Raw genomic sequence first — 21,249 nt, 5'->3', positions numbered from 1 at the left:
CCCTCAAGCGCGCCTCCACTGGCTGGGTCCTGAGCCCTTTGCAAACACCGGCTCCCATTGGCTCCTGCAGCCCCGCCCCGTACGCCTGAGCCACCGCCCGCGAGGGAGCTGCGCGTGCGCGGGCGCGTGTGTGACCGCGGAGAAGAGGTGACGCGCCACGCTGCGCCGTGCGCCTCCGCCGCTCCGCTCCCGCCAGCTAGTCCCAGGCGGCTTGCCGCGGCCCCCGCCCACCGGCTCCCGCCCACCACGGAAGGCGCGCCGGACTCGTCCGGCTGTCTCCTCGGCCGCGCGCGCGGGTTTCAGAGGAGCCCCGAGCCGCGCGACGCCGGCGAAGGGGGCGGGGCCTCGGGTCTCCCCGCCCGCGCGGAGGGATACGCGCGACCGCGGCCCAAAAACCCCGGGCGAGGCGGCCGGGGCGTGTGAGCGGCTCGGCCTGCTGCGTGTCCTCGCGGTCTACGTGGGGTCGGCCGGGCACTGTGCCGCGCGGACGGCCTCGCCTGAGCGAGCCCGCGCTCCGAGGCCGGCGCTTCGGACACGCCCGCTTGCTGTCCGGATAGGGGCTCCGTGCGGCCCGGGAAGGCCGCCCTCCCGCGTCCGCGGCCGCGCGGGGAGCCGGGCCGGGCAAGAGGCGGCGCGGAGGCCGGGGGCCCGCGCCCCGCCGCCGCCGCCCGCGATGCTGCTCTCCAAGTTCGGCTCCCTGGCGCACCTGTGCGGGCCTGGCGGAGTGGACCACCTCCCGGTGACGATCCTGCAGCCAGGTATGCGGGGACCGGGAGCCCGGGGGTCCACCGGGGTCGGGGGGCCGGGGTCCCAGGCCGCACTGACCCCGCCCACGCGCTCTCCACAGCCAAGGCGGACAAGGAGAGCTTCGAGAAGGTGTACCAGGTGGGCGCAGTGCTGGGCAGCGGCGGCTTCGGCACAGTCTACGCGGGCAGCCGCATCGCCGACGGGCTCCCGGTGAGTCGGGCCGCCGGGCACCCGGGATTCTCGCCTTGCGCGCGTTGTTGTGTCCGCGCTGGCCTGACCACTGGTTCCCTCCCCCCAGGTGGCGGTGAAGCACGTGGTGAAGGAGCGGGTGACCGAATGGGGCAGCATCGTAAGTGCGGGCGGAGTCGGGGTCGCCGGACTGGGGCGCGGGCGCCGGGCGGAGCGCGCTGACCACCGTGTCTCCCCAGGCCGGCGCCGCTGTGCCCTTGGAGGTGGTGCTGCTGCGCAAGGTGGGCGCGGCCGGCGGCTCGCGCGGGGTCATCCGCCTGCTGGACTGGTTTGAGCGGCCCGACGGCTTCCTGCTGGTGCTCGAGCGGCCCGAGCCAGCGCAGGACCTCTTCGACTTCATCACGGAACGCGGCGCGCTCGACGAGGCCCTGGCGCGCCGCTTCTTCGCGCAGGTGCTGGCCGCCGTGCGCCACTGCCACAGCTGCGGGGTCGTGCATCGGGACATCAAGGACGAGAACCTGCTGGTGGACCTGCGCTCGGGCGAGCTCAAGCTCATCGATTTCGGCTCGGGCGCGCTGCTGCGCGACACGGTCTACACCGACTTCGATGGTGAGCGCTCTCTGCGCGGGAGGGCCAAGAGGCAGGCGACTGTCGGGGCCGCGCGCCGCGCCGGCTCGCTCGCATGCATAGCCGAAGCGGGACCTCGGGCCGTTGGGTCCGTGGTGGTTGGGGGCGCGGGCTCCAGACTCTCCTCGGCTGTGCCAGGGTTCTGGCGCTGCTGCGGGCTACTCCTGTGCGCGTGTGGAGCGCGGGGGCGCCGCGCAGAAATCCCCGCATTGCGGAGCCGGGGAAGCCGGGGCTCCCCGCCCCTCCCCCTCTCCGTATCCTCACCTCACATCTGTTTGTTGTGAAACCCGAGCCCGAGCTCATGTGACCCGCCTCTAGCGCCGGGCCAGCTGGGGGGGCGGGGCTGCCGGCGCCGGGGGAGGCCACGCCCGCCGGGGTTTTTCCAGTGGGAGGACCAGCCGGTTTTCAAGGCAGCCGCCGCCTTTGGCTCAGGGCTCAACATGGGAGGTGATCTGCGGGGAGCGCAGGGTCTAGGTGTTTCTCTGTGGTCGTGCTGGCCTCGTGGGGCGCTGCCCCGGGGGTGGGCGTGCTAACCCCCGCCTTTCCCTCAGGCACCCGAGTATACAGCCCCCCGGAGTGGATTCGCCACCACCGCTACCACGGTCGCGCGGCCACCGTGTGGTCTCTGGGCGTGCTGCTCTACGACATGGTGTGCGGGGACGTTCCCTTCGAGCAGGACGAGGAGATCCTCCGGGGCCGCCTATTCTTCCGCAGGAGGGTCTCCCCAGGTGTGTGGGGGTCTGGGTCTGCCGGCACGGGGCAGGGGAGGCGGCCTTGCCCTGACCCTGTCTCCTCCCCTACAGAGTGCCAGCAGCTCATCCAGTGGTGTCTGTCCCTGCGGCCCTCCGAGCGGCCTTCGCTGGACCAAATCTCTGCCCACCCCTGGATGCTGGGGGCGGAGGAGGGCCCCTCTGAGAGCTGTGACCTTCGGCTCTGCACTCTAGACGCGGATGATGGGGCCAGCACCACCTCCAGCAGTGAGAGTTTGTGAGGCCGGCCCTGCACCTGGCTTGTGGGAACCACAAGAGGGGACCGCCAGCCCTAGCCGGGCCCTGCAGCAGCCAGCCTGCCTAGGTAGTCTGCTCCTGGAGAAAGCAGTGATCTCTGACCCCTGGTGACCTTTGCCTTTGGCACGGGCCTGTTTCCTTTGCTTTGAGTGCCTTTTTGAGCGCTGCTCTCACGGGACTTGGTTTTCTCAAGCTCTGTCCAAAGACACTCCAGTTCAAGCCAGGTCTCGCCTGCCCTGCTTGAGCTGAGGCTGTCCCTGTCCTGTGCTGCTCTGGGGGCGGTGCTGACACCGCCAACGGCCCCGCATCTGACACGTGGGATCAGGGGCACTCCCGCGGCCCGTGGCCTCATCTCACCGGGGCAGGGGCGCAGGGTCCCTCGTGCCCCTCCCACCCTTGTTTCGGTGTTCTGGGCACGTTTGTGCACAAGCAATGCAACGTTCAGGCCTCTGCTGCCCGCCTGCCCGACGCGCGTGCGCCTGCGAACGTCTTATTTATGGTGTGACCCTACGGAGGGCTATTTATTGTTTAACTTATTTGCCGAGGTTCCTCCCTCCCAGCTGCCCCGCCGCCTCTGAGGCCCTGTGCCCAGAGAGGGGGCGGCTGGCGTGTGGACCCAGGTCTCCAAACCCACAGCAGCTAGTTTGAGAGGAGCGGCGGCCCCACCGCCTGCGGCCCTGCGCTTGGGGGCGGGCTTAAGTTATTGACTTGTACAGTCTGCTTGATGGCTCTGGGGTTGGGGGACAGAGTCTCAAGCCTTTAATTTATTTCAGCAGAGGTGTTTTTGTGGTCCCAGTGTGTGAGGGCACTGAGGATAGGGGTTCTTCCAGTTCAGAAGTGAGATATCTGAAAAATCATATTTTTTTATACAGGTATTTCAATTAAATTGTTTTGTACTAAATGAATATTCTATGTTTACTGTGTTGGGTAGTCTGGAGTGAGGAGGCAGTTTTGGGAGAAGGGGCCCTGGTCCCTGCATCGCTCCCTTTGTGTTTTCCAGTGGGGAGGTGGCAGCGGGAGGGGGCCCAGGCCAGAAGGAATTCCCTCCTGATACTCAGCTCTTGGCCTCCTTGTCACTCCATTCTCTAATCCAGCTGCACCCAGGGGAGTCAGAAACAGACTGTGCCCTCGGGGTCCCCTGAGAGAGGGGCAGGGAGCCAGGCCCTTGGTGGGGGTGCGTTTCCAGCACTAGTCCAGAGGCAGAGGCTGGAAAGGGTTTTGAAGAATGGCTAGAAGTTCGTGACATGGAGGGGTGGGAAGGTGCTCCAGGTACAGAGATTAGAGGTGGGTGTGTCTGGACCCTGGCCTGACAGGCACAGGGTGAGGTGTTGGGTGGGAGCCACAGCCAAGTCCAGGTGTGGACCGGCAGACCAGGCTGCAGTGTTTAGGGTGGGTCTGGTGGAGGGTCTGGCCAGGCCCCACCCACCCCCACATAGGTTCTCTGCTTGGCAGCTTCTGTGAGGCAGAGGGGAACCCACTGGGCCTGTGAGCAGGCTGTCCAGACAGTCCAGCAGGGCCAGGCATGTGGCCCCAAGCCTTTAGAGGCCTGTTCCTGTGTCCCTTGGCCCTGGTGTCCGGCCTGCACACCTGCTGCTGGGCCCTGGGAACCCAGAGTTGGACAAAGGATGTCCTGGAGCTGCAGGGAAGAGCAGAGGCAGGAAGTTTTGGGAAGTGGAGCTGGAGGAAATGAAGTCGGCCTTTCCTCTGATGGTGAGCAGAGGCCGTCGGGTGGGGACTCTGGGCTTGGTCACTCAGGGAGTCGGTAGGCGCTGGTGACCTGCCTAGGGCTTGAGGGCCTGCTGCTGAGCCCAGGAACCCAGGGGGCAGTCCCGCTCGGTGTTGGCTGACACCGTGGAGCAGTGGGGTGTGTATGGGGACACAGTCTGTGTCCGTGGCCCTGGCCTAGCCAACCTGGCCTGAGTCCTCCTGGGCCCTGTGGGGCTCATCTCCTTATGCTCACCCTGCCCCACCGGAACGGGAGTCTCAGGCAGTAGTCCTGCACTCGGGGGTGGAGGGCAAGCACCTCTGCAGCTTTTGGGCCCCCACATCTCACCCTGGTGACAGCCACTCACGTGTCACTATGGTCCCTGTCCCTCACTTGCCAGCTGGGGGTGCTGTGCCAGTCTTGGGCACCCCTCCCATTCACTCCCCCATTTTCCATCCATCCTTCAGTCCATCCATCCACCTACCAAACCACCTGATAACCGCTCACTGAGCTGTTTTGTGCGGGACGGTGGAGCAGTGGGGGCGCTGCTGCCTGATCGGAAGGCTGGGGGCTCTCAGGGCTGGACGTTCAGGGGGCCGAGTGGGGAGCCACTGCGGGAGATGGCTGGGGAGGGCTTGGGGGCAGAGGGAAGTGGTGCAGTCAGGAGGTGAGCGGGCGGGCAGGCAGCTTGGGCCCCAGTGGACCCGCTCTGTGCTCTGTCCTCGGCACCTTCCAGCGTCACACATGGAGTCCCACTCGCAAGTTCTGACTTGCATTTTATTGGTTCCACAGACTCCATAGGGTTCCACAGGGTTGTTCGTGCAGGGTCCACCCACAAACCACAGCCTGGAGAACAGAGGACCCCCCGCTGCAGTCCAGGCCTTCCTCGGAGCTGCCGCTGCTCTGAGGTTCTGCCAGGCCTGCTCGAGGCTCCTTGGGCCTGAGAGCCTGTGTAGGGATGCCCACGAAGGTGAGGCGGGTGTCGGCTGCTCTAGGGTCACAGAGGTGACCCCTGATGGTTTGATGGATACAGAGGCTGTGGCCACAGGTGACAGCGCCTCTCCTACCTGGGGGAGGAGGAAGCCCAGGACTGTGTGTGTCAGGACCAGTGGGGCCAGCAGACGTGGGCTGGGGCCAGATGGTGGGTCCCGAGGTCAGGCCAGGGGTTTGGGGGGCTGGGAGGTACTACCTGACATGCGACAGCAGCGGGGTGGAAGGCCAAGCCCACCCTGCAGAGCCTGTCCCCGGGGCAGGAGGGGAGGTGGCGGAGGGGAGCCGCTGCGCCCGCGACCTTTCTGCCTCTGCACGCGCTGGGTGCCCCACGAGCACCGCTTTCCCCACCCATCCGCCGGCCCTGCCCGGCCTGGGCCCCTGGTGCTGCTGCCGCCCAGTGCCAGCCTGCGTGCTGGGCGGGTCCCCCGCCCTCGGCCCCCCTAGGCAAGGCTGCTTGCCCAGGCTGCCTTCGGGGAAACTGAGGCCCTGAGAGGCAGGGATCCTCACTGCTGTGCCCCCACGTATCAGGGAGCTACTGAGGGCCTGACTGGAGACTCCTGGTGGCTAAGGCCCGTGGGGGGTGTGGGTGGCCCAGGATTCTCGTGGTGGGTGCGGGCCACAGGAGTGGCGCAGAAGCAGCAGTGCGCTGTGTGTGGGGGGGTCTTCCCTGGCCCCTGGGGTGGTGAGATTTCAGAGAATCCCTCATGGGTGTAGTCCCAGGTCTCAGAGACGCAGGCAGAATTCCAGGGCTCCGGCTGGGAGGGGCCTGCCCTGGCCCAGCCCTGCCTGCCACCCCTTCTGGCCCCTCTGGGCTCTGCTGGGCTTGGGTTGTGGGGTGGGGACGGCGGAGGCAGGGCCCGGGTCCTCTCCCTGGGGCCACCTGTGTGCCAGGCTCTCTTCTCCATGGCTGGCGCTTCCTGACTCCAGACACAAACCTGGGGCTCTGTCAGGATCCGAGTGGCTGGCCTGCCCCGCGGTCCCCCAGCACTCCCCAGCCCTGAGGGCTGGCCTGTCCGTGGGGGAGGAAGTCCACAGAGTCCACTTCTTTTCCTGGAGATTTGTCCACATAGAGGCCTCTTTCCTGCTCCTGGGAGGGATCTGTCTCTTGGAGTTTGGGCCTATTCCCCCCAGACTAGTTCCTCCCCCCTGCCCAGGCAGCCCCCAGGACAGCAGTACCCCATCCTCAGGTGCTGGTGCAGGCGCCAGGGCAGGGGCCCCACTGGATGTCGTGCTGTGGGGCCTGGGGTGGGCCAGCCTCCAGCCCTCCTGCTGTCCCACTCTCAGTGCCAGGGGGCTCTGCAGAAGGCGAAGGGCAGGGAGCCACTGTGGGCCCCTCACCTCCAGCCATGCCAGCATGGCTGTGTGTGTCCCCAGGTGTCTGCAGGCCCCCCTCTACTGGGGTGGGATCCCTTCTGCTTGTCAGAACTAGCCCTGTCTGCCGCACTGGGGATGGGCGCTGGGATAGGGGCTTCTCTGACCCAGGCCCTGTTGGGACTGAGATGGGGCTGTTCCCATGGGCAGGACCCCGACCCGCCTTGGGGCTGCTGGCACTGACGGCCTCGTGGACGGCTTGGGGCTGGAGCAGAGGGAACAGGCTACTGCCCTGCCTTCCTCCAGGCTGCCGGCTCCTGGGACAGTCCTGGGTTTCTTCACCTCCCCTCCGCCCTCTGCCCCAACCCGCCCCCCCTGCTCCCCTGGCCCCAGGAGGCCGCCCAGCCTCCAGCTTCACCTGGTCCAGTGGTTCTGACGCTCTCTGCCAGACTAGCCCCCGTCTCCACCCATCTTATAGTATCTTGGGTCAGCTTAGTATCGAGTCTCCTTGAGAACCACTGGCTCAAGTTCTGAGTAGCATCCTGCCCTCAACGGTTTTCCTTGGGGTTGCACAGAACCTAGAAATCAATCATGGAAAGAACGATTTCTGAATATACCGTGGCTCCTGGCGGGCAGGAGTGGCCTCTGCTCAGATGCGCCCCCTCCCATGGGAGCAACACATTACACCCTGGCTGTGGGCCCCCTGAGGGCTGGTGGGTGCTGACCGAGCCCACTGGTGACGGGGGCAGCTGCCTCTCTAGCCCCCTCACCCACCTGCCCGAGGCCTGCCCAGCTTCCGAGGAGGAGAGTCTGGGACTCCGATCCAAACCAACCCCCCACAGCCGTCAGAGCCTCACTACGTTTCCTTCCTCCAGTGCGGCCCCAAATGAACCCCCAGCGAAGATTCTTGGAAAAGGGAAGTGATCCCTGACAGGACCTGGGAGCCCCACCCAACCCGCTCAGCCTCCAGACCCTGGCTGGCTGGCTAGCCGGGAATCCCCTGTGTCGGCAAAAGCAGCAGAAAAAGGAAACAGGAAGAGGGGACGGTGGAGGCCCCGACAGCAGGGGCAGAGGGGCCACCACCTGCCCACGTGACTTCCAGGCAGCCTTGGCAAAACCCGGGCTTCAATTACACAACTGACACCCTGTACCACCCCAACTCCTAAAAGTTCCCGACAGTCAGGCCTGTCCAGGCAGGTGGGGCAGGGCCTGGCCCTCCAGCACTGGTCCCTGCAGATGCTGGCCAGGCGGGAGTTGGGGGGTCTGCTCCTGGGTGAATGAGTGAAGGGCCTCTGCAGGTGGGGGGTCACCTGCACCTGGCACTGAATGAGCCAGGTGAAGGGGACTGAGGCTTAAGTCATAAGCAGGCAGGTGGGCCCAACCCACCCAAGGAGGGGGAGGGGCCCTAGGGTGGGACCCCATCCTCTTGAGCTCAGGAAAGTGGGCCAGCTCTGACATGGCCTCTGGCCCCTCCTGCCCACCCTCCTGCCAGGCTCAAGCCTTTGGTGGTCAGGGACCCTGCTGATCTGAGGCTCAAGCCTATGGTGGGCAGGGACCCTGCTGTCACTGGCCCTACACACCTGCCCTGGAGGTTGGCTTCTGGTCCAGGGCCTTCAGGCTTCCCCGCCCCACACAGCTTGGCAGGCGATACCCCTCAGCTGGTTCCGTGGGCTCCTCATGTCCAGCAAGTGGGGGGATGGGGAGAAAGGTGCTGATGCCCGAGGCACCAGGCCAGGCGCACACAGCCCGGGGCCGTCCGCTCCATTCCTTGTGGACCTCAGGCTCTGAGCAGGGCCTGGGCTTTGGGGATGGGGCTGGACAATGAGGCCCAGCTGGTGCCAGGCAGCAGGGCCTCTCTGGGTTGTAGGTGCCCTGGATCCTGGGACCAGCTGACCAGGAGGACTGGGAGGTCCCTGCTTCCAGCCCCGGGCCAGACCAGGCAGGGAGTCAGGGATCCCGGACCACCGGGCACAGCCCTCGGCTGTGGGTGGGCCACTTGCTGATCCCCAACTTTTGTAGGAGGCAGGAGTGCCAAGGGCCTGGAGACACCTGGGTTGGGGTTTGTATCACAGCACAGCCCGCCCAGCGGGTCCCCACAGAGGCACCCTCATGTGTGGTGGGGTGCAGGGCTCCACCCTGCAGAGCATTGCAGAGTGGGTCCCCCCCAGCCTCCCACCCCCCTGCCCCTCCCCTTCCCCCACCGTCTGGCTTCTGTTCACCATGCCGCCCCCAAGCCAGCTCAAAGGGCCCTTTTCCCTCCAGAGAGAATCCACACTTCCCAACCCCGGGGCTCACCCTTGCCAGAGGGGCAGCGGCCCAGACTAATCAGAATGATAGTTTCAGGATGTGACAGAGATACCTGGCGGTGGGACCCTCAGCAGTCATTGTCAGCCTTTCTGCTGAATGGGCTACTGAGTGGGGCTTGAGAGATGGCTTCCGCAGCTCTGCAGAGATCTGGGGAGGGGGAGCTGCGGCAGGGGTGGGCAGCAGGTGCAAAGGCCCTGAGGTAGGCAGAGGGGCTCAGGCCACCATACTCTGAACAGGAACAGAAGGGCAGGCATAGGAGGGATGCAGAGCCTCCTCCCTGTACACTGGCCTTCTGGTGGCCCCATGGTCCTAGATTCCACTCCCCCCCCACAAACAATATGCTCCTCCAGGGTAAGCTAAGGGTGAGGGGAGCTAAGGGGAGAGGGTGAGGACCTCAGAGGCCTTGACCCTGAGCCGAGCCCTGGGGCCGCCCCTGGGCTGTCCTACTGGTGCTCCGGCCCAGCCCCAGCTCTGGCTGAGATCTGAGGGTTGGGACAGGCCAGGGTCTGCAGATCCAAGGCACACGGGCTCCGGAGGCCCCAGTGCCACAGCCAGATCAGCATACTTCTCAGCAGGCCAGCGCAGTCACGGGCGCTGCACGCCCAGGCCCAGAGGAAGCTCCCGGCTCGCCTGGTGGCCTGGCCATCCCTGGGGCAGGTCCCCGCGTCCCAGCTCTGCCCTGCCCGGTCTGCTGCTCGGCAGCCAGCTCAGGCTCCCCTCTGGAAAGGGCCACAAAACGGGTGTGTGCCTGTCCTGGATGTGTGTGTGTACGTGCACACCTGTGTGTACCTGTTAGTGTGCATGTGGTACTGTGTGGGTGGCAGTGGGTGTGTCAATCTGCGTGGTCCGAGGGCGTGCGTGTCTGGGTGCTCGTGTGTGCACATGTACTTGTATGTGTGTAGGTATGTGTATGTGTGATCAGCGGGTTTGTGCAGGCGTGCTTGGGTATCTGTGTGTAGGTGTGTGCACGTGTGTGCACCTGTGCACAACCTCGTCTAGGCAGAGCCTGGGCCCAGGCTGCCTCTGCTGTGTGACTCATCCCCCTTCCAAGGGCACAGCAGCCCGTGGGGGTGTCCCTGTGACTCAGCGCCTGTGGTGGGTGGGAGGTGGGGGAAGCTGGCGATGGGGAGGAGCCTGGGGTGGGCGGAGAGAGGGGTGAGCACGATGCTGCAGCAGTGAGGCCCCGCCCTTGAGCCCTCCACCCTCCAGCTGCTGCCTGCCTTGGGGTTCAAGAACCATGATGCAACGGGGGCATGGGAAGTGGGGGTTCCCCGAGGGCCGCCAGTGCTGAGATCTGAGGCAGGAGGGGCTGGGGGCTGGGGCCGAGGAAGGTGCAGAGAGAACATGGGTGTGCGGGGTTGGGAGGGGTCCCTGCGGTGATGCGGTCGGGCCAGCAGACAGATTCGAGGGTGGTGTGACCTGTTTGAATGCCAACAATCCAAGCAAAACCAGGAAGGGGGTGGGTCCCAGGAGGAGAGGCTCCCCGGGACCCTGTCCATGTGCTCAGGAAGCCCAGGGCACGGGGGCCCCTCCCTTCAGCAAGCCCTTACCCCCTCAGTTTAGTGCTCCAGGGAAGGCCTGGCTGGCGCTGACCTGTCCTGGGCCTGAGGACGCCTCTTGCCCCTGGTGGGGGGAACTTGGGACCTGTGGGCAACTGAGAACTCAGAGCTGTGGTCCACTGGCCTACTGACCCTCACACCCTGGCCCAGCCTCTGCGACATTCTGTCCCCATCCTTGCCACACGTGGTCACCAGGGCCCAGCCATTCCGTCTGCCCTGCACCTGACTTCCATGCCTGGCTATTGCCGAGGGTGGCTGTCCCTAAAGGCCAGGTTAGCTGTGGGCACCTTGAGCTGTCTGGCAGTGCCCTGGCACCAGAAGCTGGTGGGCCAGGGGAGGCTGGGGTCCACGCCCGGCCCTGGGACAGGAAGATGGAGGTGGGAGCCAGCCAGAATTTTGGAGGCGGGAGCCAGCCAGAATTTTGGAGGCGGGCATCTGCTGCTGCACTGTTTCCAGGACCACAGGTCCAAGCTCCCACATGGGCCCCCCGCCCGAGCCCACAGATACACAGGGAGGCCGGCCAGGTGTGCGGATCCCCAGCTGTAGGGTTCACCTGCTGGGTGTTCCATCTCTGGGCCTCAATTCTGTCACCTGACTCCCTCCTGGACAAAAAGGAACTGAAGTTGGGAGGTGCCCCAGGTCAGTGGGGATCTGTCAGGTGACAGGAAGGCCAGGGCTGAGTGAGGCCTGGCGCACAGGGGTGTGCATGGCCGGGTGGGTGGGGTGGAGGCCACCTTCACCCTGGCCACACCTCAATGATCTCATCACTGGGGACAAGGCAGCACCGAGTGGAGGAGCCCTGGCCTGGGTGTGGGGGTCTCAGGGCGGGGCAGAGCCCAGGGCCAGGTGGAGGCTCTTGCGGGGCTGGCCTCCTGGCGCTCATGTCTGCCTCACCCAGGCTGCTCTCCCAGCCCGTCCCCATGCATGTGGCAGGGCACCCCTACCTTCCCGGACAGCACCCAAGCCTCCCTCTGATCCTCTCTGGTCCCCACCCCTGGGGGGCCATGCTCGCTCCAGGACTTGGGGAGCAATGGTGACAGGGAGGCCACCACCAGCATAGAGCCCCAGGGGCAGGGTCCCAGCCACACTGTCTAAACTCCTCTTAAAAACACTCGGAGCTACTTTAAACATTTCTCAGACAGTTCAATGGAAATTTAATAAGATCTGTGAAAAGTCTGTGTGAGTGTGAAAGGTATTTTTAAAACAGCTTTCCTGAGGTGTAATTTACATATCCTACAGTCCACCCACTTCCAGTGATCTCAATGAGCCGCCCACAATTCAGTGATTTTCGTAAAATCTCTGAGCTGTGCCACCACCACCGCCGTCCAATTTTAGAACGTGTCCCCACGAGCAGTCGCTCCTCTCCACCCCCGGCCCCTGGCAACCACCCACCTGATCTCTGTCTTCACAGACTTGCCTTATTTGGACGTTTGGTATCGACAGAGTCTACCACTGGTGGTGCTCGGTGTCTGGCTGGTTTCACTGAGCACGAGCACTGTGCAGCTCATCCGTGCTGCAACGTGTCCGTGGCGGGCTCCCATAAACATGCTCCGCGCTCGGGAACCCCACAGTTTGCTTATCCATTCCCAGCTGATGGACACCTGGGCTGTTTGGGGCTGCTTTGGCCGTTACGAATAAGGCTGCTATGGACTTCATGCGCACGCCTTTCTCTGTGCCTACACTGTCATTTCTCTTAGGTAGATACCCGGGAATGGAATTGCTGGGTCAAATGGGAAACATATGTTTCACTTTTGCAGAAGTCCACTCTGCACTGTACATCCTGCCAGCAGCGTGTGAGCCCCGGGGTCCCCAGCGCCTTGTCAGCACTTGTCGCCGGTGTTCGCTGCGACTGCAGCCGCCCTAGCAGGTGTGACGCGGTGCAGGCTTCGGTTTCGGTCCCTGACACCTAGTGATGCTGGGCGTCTTCTCAAATTTGATTAGATGTTACGCCAAAGAAGGCACCCAGCTTCCCTCCTCCTTCTTTGGCGAAACATCTAGTCAGGCTTTTGGCCTGTTTTTCATTTGGGCAGTTTGTCTTGCTGTTATTTAAAATTTCGCGTGTAATTGTAAATTGTGCTAATACATAACAATTCAGAGTGCATGTGTGTCTTATTTTGAGTTGTGAGTGTTCTTTATATATTGTAAATACAAGTCCTTTATTACATATATGATTTGCAAACACTTAATGAACACCCAGGTTTCATTTTCTTACTGCTGGTATCTGAGCACAAAGCATTGACTTTTGATTAAGTCCAACTTATATATTTTTTCCCATGGATTCTGTTTTGGTGCTGCAGCTAAGAACACTGTGCATAACTCAAGGGCACAAAAGTTTTGTCCTATGTTCCTTTTTAAAAGTTGTATAGCGTTAGCTCTTACAGTTATGTTCACGGTTCACTTTGAGTTGATTTTTGTGTATGGTGTGAGGTAAGGGTCCAAATGCCTCCTTTTACGTGTGCATGTCCAACTGTCACAGCACCATTTGTTGAAAAGAGTGTCCTTTTCCCCACTGAAAGCTGGGGCATGTTTGCCAAAAATCACTTGACCTTAAGTCTCTGGGTTTATTTCTGGACTTTGGAGTCCATCCCGCTGACCTGTACATCAGCCCTGGTGCCGGAGCACGCCGTCTTTGCTGCTGTGTCTTTGTAGTAAGTCTTACAGCTGGAACCTGTAAATTCCTCAGGTTGGTTCCTTTAAAAAATTGTTTTGGCTAAGGAAAAATACTGTATGACACCGCTTATATGTGGAATCTAAAATAAAGGACACAAATGAACTTACCTGCAAAACAGAAACAGACTCACAGACATAGAGAACAGACGTATGGTTACCAGGAGTTAAAGGGGGTGGGAAGAGACACACTGGGAATCCGAAATTTGCACCTCTTGGGGAGCAACAGGAACGTTAGCCGTCTTATTGTGGTGGTGGTCTCATGGGTGTGGACGTCTATGAACTTCATCAAAGTGTACATCTGAAATATGTGTAGTTTACTGTACAGGAGCCAGACCACAGTAAAGCTGTTACTAATTGTTTTGTCCGTTTTATGTCGTTTGCATTTCCATACACATTTTATGATCGGATTGCTGATTTCTGCCCCCCCAAAATCCACTCACGTTTTAATGGGATTGCATCCAATCTATTAATCAATTTAGGGAGTATTGTCACCTTGACAATCTTCAGTCTTTGCACCCGTGAACACTGTCTCGTTTATTCAGACTTCTTTGACACCTCTTAGAAATGCGGTGCAGCTTTAAGCGTACAGGTCTCGCATGCCTCTTGTTAGACATGTTCCTATTCATTGTATTCTTTTAAGTGGTGGTGTAAATAGAGGTGTTTTCTCAATTTCATTTTTGGATTGTCCACTGCTAACGTATGGAAATATGGTTGGTTTTATGCACCAATCTTGAGTCCTGTAACCTTGCTGGACTTACTCATTAGCAGCTTTTTCCCTCTATGTCCTCGTGCCATTTGGCCCCAAATGCGTCACAAATGCAGAAATGGGTGGTTTCTGGTGGAGGAAAGGGGAACCTTGGGTGTCTGGTAAGTGCCAGGCAAATAAAAGAGGAAGCAGTCCAGGGAAGTGACTCCAGAAGAATCACAGTTTTGACTCCTCGTCTCACCCCTAATCCAAGCGCATGGGTCTGATCCTAATTAGCATATCAAGTATTTGGAAAACTGATCTGACAGGGAGACCTCCACCCAAGTCTCAGAGCGAGCGTGAGGCGGTGCAGATGAGGGGGCAGACCTGATCATAACAGTGAAGACTAAGTACCCGGCAGACGTGGGCACCACAGCCCACGGGAGAGTGAAACAAGGACACGGACATTCCCCACGGGCAGCGGAGAGACCCAGAATCCTCAGGCGTCTGGACAGAAACCGGCAGCACCCGGTAACAGAAAGCTCATAGTCTCCACTCACATTGGAAAAGCAGCAGACAGCAACGATGGGCCAACTGACACAGCTGCCTGAGTCGTCTCACACAGGCTTTAAAGCGGCTTTTATAAAAATATGTGAACGAGAACGTTCAGTCTTGATAAAATATTAACGTTGAATGACTCACAAAGAAATGGACATGTTGGAACTGAAAAAAAAATTCAAAAACTAAAACAAAACAAAACAAAAAAACCCTTCCTGTATGGATTCAACAGCAGAATGGAGACGACAGAGGAAAGAATCCATGAACTCTAAGAATGTCATTAGAAAGTAATCTGAAAAATAGAAAACGGATTTCAAAAAATGAGCAGAGTCTCAGGGACCTGTGAGACCACAACAAAGGGCGACATCTGTGTCCCTGGAGCCCCGGGAGGAGAGGAGGGAAAGTGTGGGGCTGAAAAAATATTTTAAAGAAATAATCACTGAAAACTTGGCAAGTTTTGTGAAAGACATAAACTTACAATTCAAGAAGCAGAGCAAATCCCATCCAGGATAAATGGAAGGAAATCCACACCAAGACACTTCAGAATCAAAATGCTGGAAACTATAAACAAAGAAAAACCTTCAAAGCGGCCAGAGAAAACTGATGTGTTACATGTAGAAGGACCAGGATTTGAATGACTGACTGGACTTCTTCTCATCAGAAAGCAGAGACCAGAAGGAAGTAATGCAACATTTTCTGAGTCCCAAAAGAGAAGAACTATCTGTTCAGATTCCTGTATCCAGCAGACTTCCTTAACCTGGTGAAGAGCTTCAACAAAAACCCTACAGCTAACGTCAGACTTACTATGAAAGCCTTTGCACCTCTTCCCCAGGTAGCGGGGTCCAAGCAGGGGTGCCCGTCTCACCACTCTTACTCACCACAGTGCCAGGACTTCCGGCCAGCACAAGAGGACAAGAAAAGGAAGGAACAGCAGACCAACAGGAAAGGAAGAATGAAACTGTCCTTTTTTCTTAGCAACACAATTATTTATGTAAAACATCCTAGGCAATATTTTTTTTTAAAGAAAAAAGAACCAGACTCCTAGAACCAATAAATGAGTTTAGCAAGGTTGCAGGACACAAGGTCAACACAAAAGACAACTGCATTCTTATATAGAAGCTATGAATAATTGGAAACCAAGTTTTTAAGAACGTTACCGTTTATAATAGCTCCCACTTAACAGACGAAAATGTCTAGGTGTAAATTCAGCAAAACATGAACAGGACTGGTGTGCTGAAAACTACAAAATGCTGTTAAAAAATAATAAAAAAATCTAAATAAACAGAAAGACTGAGCATGTTCACGGGTTTGAAGACTCAGAATAGTAAAGATGCCAGTTCTCCGCAAAGTGGTCTGCAGATGTAACCAGCCAGAGTCCAGCAAGATTATTTTGTGGACGCAGACAAGCCAAGTGTGAAGTTTATGTGGAAGGACAACGGGACTGAAACGACTAAAGTAATTGGAAAAGAAGAAGAAAACTGCAGGAGCCACACCACCCAAGTCAGCACCCAGAGCACGGCTGCGGTCGTCAGGCCTGTGTGGGACCGGTGAACCGAGAGACGGCCTCCCGGATCACGGAGGAGGGCAGACAGCCCAGACGCAGACCCGCAGGTATCTCTGACAGCTGTGCAAGTGCAGTTCAGTGGAGGAAGAATAGTTTTTTCAGCAAATGGCACTGGTCGCCCATATTCAAAGCGACCACCCATGACCTAAACGTCACACCTGATGCAAAGATGAATTCAAAGTGAGCCCTAGGTCTTCGCATAAAGCACAGACTATAAGACTTTTCAAAGAAAAAGTAGGAGAACATCTTTGTGACATGGGGTTAGTCAAAGAGTTTGCAGAAGTGACACCGCAAGCCTGATCCATAAAAGAAAAACATTGGATACACTGGGCTTCATCAAAATTAAAAACGTTTGCTCTACCCAAGACACTGTCAGAAGAATAATGAGAGAAACTACAAAATACTGTTTCAGGAAGAAAGTGTAGGAGAAAATGTCTGCAAACTGCCTGTCACAAAAGGACTTGTACACAGCACGTAAAAGAGCTCTCAAAGCTCAGCACCAGGGAAACAGCACGGCTGACAAACAGGAAGGGGCTTGAGCCGCTGCGGCACCAGAGGGCTGTGCGGGGCCGACGGCGCACGCGGACAGGGGCCCGGCGTCTCCAGCCACGCGTGAAATGCGAGGTGGGACCTTGGTAAGAGGCCGCCACACGCTTGCCAGAATGACTAACAGAGAAACACGGACACACTGACAGTGCCAAGTGCTGATGAGGGTGTGAAGCGAGGGGAACACTCAGACGCCGATGCCGGGGACGCAGCCACCCAGGAGATGCCGGCTCCGCTTCTCGTGCAGTAGCTACCTGCTTCCCATGGGACGCAGCAACCCCACCCCAGGCACCCCACCCCGGGCATTTATCCTAGGAAATGAAAATGTGTGTTCGCACAAAAACCTGTATGTGAATGTTGGAAGTGGCTTTATTCGTTACAGCTGGGAACAACCCAAGCGTCCTCCAGTGGGTGAACAGATAAACCGGTGGTGGTGATCCGGATGCGGAGGACCACTCCGTCAGGAAAGGCGCAAACTGCGGACTCACACAGCCACCCAGACGAAGCTCAAAGGCGTCACACCGAGTGGTTAATCCCGCAGGTTGCCTACTGCCTTGATTCCATCTACAGGACAAACCTACCATCCCGGGGAACAGAGCGGCGGTTGCCAGGTTACGGGCGGAGGGGCGTGGGCCCGGAAGCCCAGGCAGGAGGGCGTTTTCTGGGGTGATGGAACCGTTCTGGATCCTGTTCCAGGGATGACTATCGGAACATGCTACAACTCACTGTGCACCAAAATAAAAAGGTCCATTTTACAATCAGATAATGAAAAACTAGGTGAACAAAATATTTTTAAAATGCATGTTTCCAGCAATTTTTCCGTGTGCCGGTTCTTTCGCCTTGGAGCAAGCTCTCCCACCGGGCGCGAGAGGCAAGGCGGCTCTCCCTCGGGGCCTCCGGGGCCCACGGCCTGGAGCAGGTGCCCAGGAGCTGGGCGGAAGGTCGTCGGGTCCCTCCTGGGGGATGTTGTCAGAGGCGAAAAAGACATCTGCACTGGGGGCCCAAGACGAGGGAGGTGTCCTCAAGGACGTTCTCACCCATACAAGCCAAAGCAGGGCGGGGACCTGGGGGTGGAGGGAGGCGGGCCCTGGCATCCCCTCCCTGGCCGCTAGGCCGCTAGGCCCCTCCCTAACAGCCCGACTTGCTCGGCCTCACGGGGCCGCCCCTTCCCACAGCAGATGAGCCCTCTCCCCTCGCCCTCCAGGGCCTGTAAGCCAAGCCCCAGCCTCGTCCCCCGGGACAGCCTCCCTCCTCCAACGGGCCCGCCCCGGCAGCTGCGCCCCGGCTGCCGACCCCCAGGGGAAGCCGCGACCCTGCCCACTGGCCGCGGGGACCCGGCGGAAACCAGATCTCGAAGTGTGCGTGGGGCGGCGGGGGGCAGTGGAGAGACACAGGCGGGCGCCCCAGTCCCGCCCCTCCGGCTCCTAGCCTAGCCGTCCACCCGGCTGAGGCCCAGAAGCTCCAGGACGCAGGTGCTGGTCGGGGCTACTGGGGACACTCGCCTAGGGCGCCAAGGGACGGTGGCTCCACTGGCGAGGCGGGCGCCCCTCCGCCCCCTGAGCTCTCGGCTGGCTTACCCACAGCATTTCTCTCGCAAACGGCTGGGGCACACGCCCTCCCCAGTAGTCACTGCTGGGTCCACGGCCGGCCAGAGGTGCCCCGAAACATCCCCCCGCCACCCCCCCCCGCAGTCATCTGGTCCCTGGTGTGTCCACATCCCACGTCCCCTCCGTCCACGTCCACATGACCATTGCTCTCCCCTCACAGCCAATTTCCCACCTTCCGCACCGCGTGCAGTGCGCCCCGCCCACCCCGCACCCCCCGCCCAGCCCTGGGCCCACTCCCCAGCCTGGCTCGCGTCCGCGTCCGCCCCACAGGCCACTGCGTCCGCCCTAATGCTGTTCTCTGGGGTGCCCAGCGAAACGCAGAAAACCATACGTTTAAACGTGCACAAGAGGAGTCGTAGGGAAAAATACCCAATCGTCTCTTAAATAAGCAGCCATTTAAAACCAGCATTAAAATTAGAGGATCCTACTGGAAGCTGTTCTCAGGAAGATACTGCAGGAACCGAGGCGTCCTGGCTGGAAGAGGGCGAATACGGGACTGGTTCCAGTCGGTCGCCAGGGGCTGGCGGGATGGGAGAGCACCGCTTCCCGGAGAGATGCGGACGCCACCGACGCCGGCGCTGCGGTCCGGGGGCCCCGCCTGCCAGGCGCCTCTCCCTGCCCTGCCGAGCTGCCTCCCCTTCCTCTGGTGACCGGGCTGGACACCCGAACCTGGGCCTCCGCCCGTCTCACTGCAGAACCCGTCTCGCAGCTGCAGCGCCGCAGTTACCACTTCCCAAAACGAGAAGACCCCACACCGCCAGCCCTCTGATCCCAGCCACACTGAGTATCACTCTTTCCTTTGTTCCCTCCCGCCCTCCCTCTGAGACCCCTCCCCAGCCTAGTGCCTCCCCCAGAGCTCATCTTGCCTAGGCGGAGCCCCACGCATAGCTGCTGGTGCTAGGAGCCCACAGCACCTTGACAGTCGCTCTTCCCCGCAGGAAACTCCCGGCCCCTCCCCCGGCTCTGCCCGCCTCCCCTCCCCTCGTCCTGCCCCAGCCGCTCCATGGCCCACTGTGCCCACACTGGGGGCTCTGCGGCCACAGCCCTGCCGGCCTCTCCACAGAAACCCGCAAGACTTTGAGCAGATTTCGCATTAGAAGCCTTGGAGGAAAGAAGGAAATGGGGTGACAAATTTAAAGTCCTGAAGAAAAAGAAAAACCTGTCAACCAAGAATTCTATATCTGGAAATGAAGGAGAAGGTGAGATCTTTCCAGACAAATAAAAGCTCAGGGAGTTCATTAGCAGTAGGCAATCCCCCCCCCCCCCCAAAAAAAAACCCTCAGGAGAGTCCTTCAGGCTGAGGTGAAGCTTCGAGAAAGTGCAGAGCACTGGTGAGGGGGGCTGCACAGGGGAATTTAAAAGCTTGTATTAGTGTGCTTTGGGGTTGTAACTCCTCAATTTTAAAAATGTGATTTAAAAGGCAGCCGCATGAAACAATAATTATAAATCTATGCTAATGGACACACAACAGATGAAGATGAATCTGTAACAGCGGGGGGGGGGTGAGAATTACAGGAGCAAAGTCTATACAATTGAAACTAAGTTGGTATTATTTGCACTAGATTTTTATAAGTTTAAGATTTTAATTGTAATTCCCAAGGAAACTATTAATACTGAAAAAGACTACAGAAAAGGGAAGGACATCAAAATAGTACACTACAAAAATCAGCTAAATACCCCGAAAGGCAGTAATGGAGGAACTGAGGAACAGCTATGGTAGAAGTAAATTCTTTCTTTTCAGTAATCACTTTAAATGTAAATGGATTAAACTCTCCAATGAAAAGGCAGAGCCTGGCAAAGATGATCCCTACAAGGGACTCACTTTACAAAGACAAAGAGGTTGAAGATGGAAGGATGGAATGAGACATTCCCTGCAAGCAGGACTCAGAGGGCTGGGGTGGCTGTGCCGTCATCACACGGAGTAGACTGTATGTCACATGCCCTTCAGGACAGTTACGGTTTTTTTCGACACCATGTGTGGAATGGGCTGTACCTGCCTGGCCCACGTGAAAGAGTGAGGGTTCTGACTTTTCCACCTCTGAAGGCTCATCCAGTCATAAAATGGTTTCATCCCACTCCTCCTTTATGGAAGGACTCACTGGGTTTTGTTTGTCCCCCGGTGTCTGCTACCGCCTGCATCCTTCCTGTCTTGCTCCAGACCCGCCCTGCCACTCTGCCCCCAAACCGTCTCCTTCCCCTCATCCTGCTCCAATTTTTCTTTCTGAACAGCCATTGTTGTATTCTAGATATTTTACTCTTGGGTTTATGCATCTCTCCTCTGCCTCAGTCAGGGATCTGGGTCTGCTCTGCTCAGGAAAGGCGTGGGTCACAGAAGGCACTATACAAGCATTAACGAGTGCATCGCCGGTGGCTCAGATCTACCTCCTCCAAACGCCAACTCCCGCTGCCGCATCCCCATCTCAGCCCAAGGAGCCCCGCCCTCCAGGCGCTGTTTCACTCCTTCCCATGGTACCCAAGCCAGGACGCCCCGTGGCCCCACCTGCCTGTCACACCCCTCCCCTGCCCGCCACACCCCTCCCCTGCCCATCCTGTAAGAGCCAGGCTGCCTGCCGGGAACACGCTGCTCTGAATGGCAGCCCTCCTGTACTTCCTGTGTGCTTCCCATCCCCTTCTCCCCCTCAGGCGCCGGGCACCCCATGTAAGGTACATGTGCAGCTGTTTGTGGTCTGTCTCCCCCACGCGAAGCTCAGCGCCAGGGGAGGTGACCGACGGCCCCATTTCCTGGGCTTTAGACCTGAGAAGCCCCTCAGCCCAGGACAGACCTGGCCGTGGCCCCGGCTCTGGGGGCAGTGCTGTTGGTTCCTAGTGCTGGGACAGGGTGGCACCCAGTGGGTGCTCAGAGCCTGCTCGAGGAATGAGTACGAGTGAATGAATGAGGCACACGGACATCCAAAGGCTCACCCCAGGTCAGCTGTGAGCCCTGGCTGGGACCTTGGTCCCCCACCTCACCCTGTGCCTCGATGGGGAGAAGGCACCAGAGGCAGACAGGGTCTCCAGAGGACCATAAGGAGTACTTGTGGGGAACCCAAATCCACAGCTTGCCAGCCTGCAACCTGGCTGGAGGAGGGGAACTAGGGGCTGGAGGAGTGGGGCAGTCCTGTCAATCATCCAGTAGGCGGGCCTTTGGGTTGAGTGGCACTGGGTGGCCCTGGC

General features: G+C 59.3%; 1 protein-coding gene across 1 annotated transcript; it reads left to right on the top strand.

Annotated features, from left to right (window-relative positions):
- Positions 1-243: 243 nt before the first annotated feature.
- Positions 244-3,471, top strand: PIM3 (Pim-3 proto-oncogene, serine/threonine kinase). Its single transcript, XM_031463492.2, has 6 exons — positions 244-758; positions 848-957; positions 1,046-1,096; positions 1,176-1,545; positions 2,115-2,291; positions 2,367-3,471. The coding sequence occupies exons 1-6, from the start codon at positions 674-676 to the stop codon at positions 2,552-2,554; spliced, it is 981 nt and encodes a 326-aa protein (XP_031319352.1). The 5' UTR covers positions 244-673; the 3' UTR covers positions 2,555-3,471.
- The last annotated feature ends 17,778 nt before the right edge of the window (positions 3,472-21,249 follow it).

The sequence above is a fragment of the Camelus dromedarius genome, chromosome 11 (genome assembly GCF_036321535.1).
Source record: "Camelus dromedarius isolate mCamDro1 chromosome 11, mCamDro1.pat, whole genome shotgun sequence".
Lineage (NCBI taxonomy): Eukaryota > Metazoa > Chordata > Mammalia > Artiodactyla > Camelidae > Camelus > Camelus dromedarius.
The sequence above is the reverse complement of the archived record's forward strand: the minus strand, read 5'-3'. Positions and strand labels throughout refer to the sequence as shown.

What these genes read in the sequence shown, in the direction of transcription:
- PIM3 (XM_031463492.2), top strand. Translation starts at nt 674, where the DNA reads ATGCTGCTCTCCAAGTTCGGCTCCCTGGCGCACCTGTGCGGGCCTGGC. An exon ending in GCATCGCCGACGGGCTCCCG is followed by an intron (nt 958 to 1,045) that starts GTGAGTCGGGCC and finishes CCCTCCCCCCAG; the next exon opens with GTGGCGGTGAAGCACGTGGT. An exon ending in CCGCAGGAGGGTCTCCCCAG is followed by an intron (nt 2,292 to 2,366) that starts GTGTGTGGGGGT and finishes CCTCCCCTACAG; the next exon opens with AGTGCCAGCAGCTCATCCAG.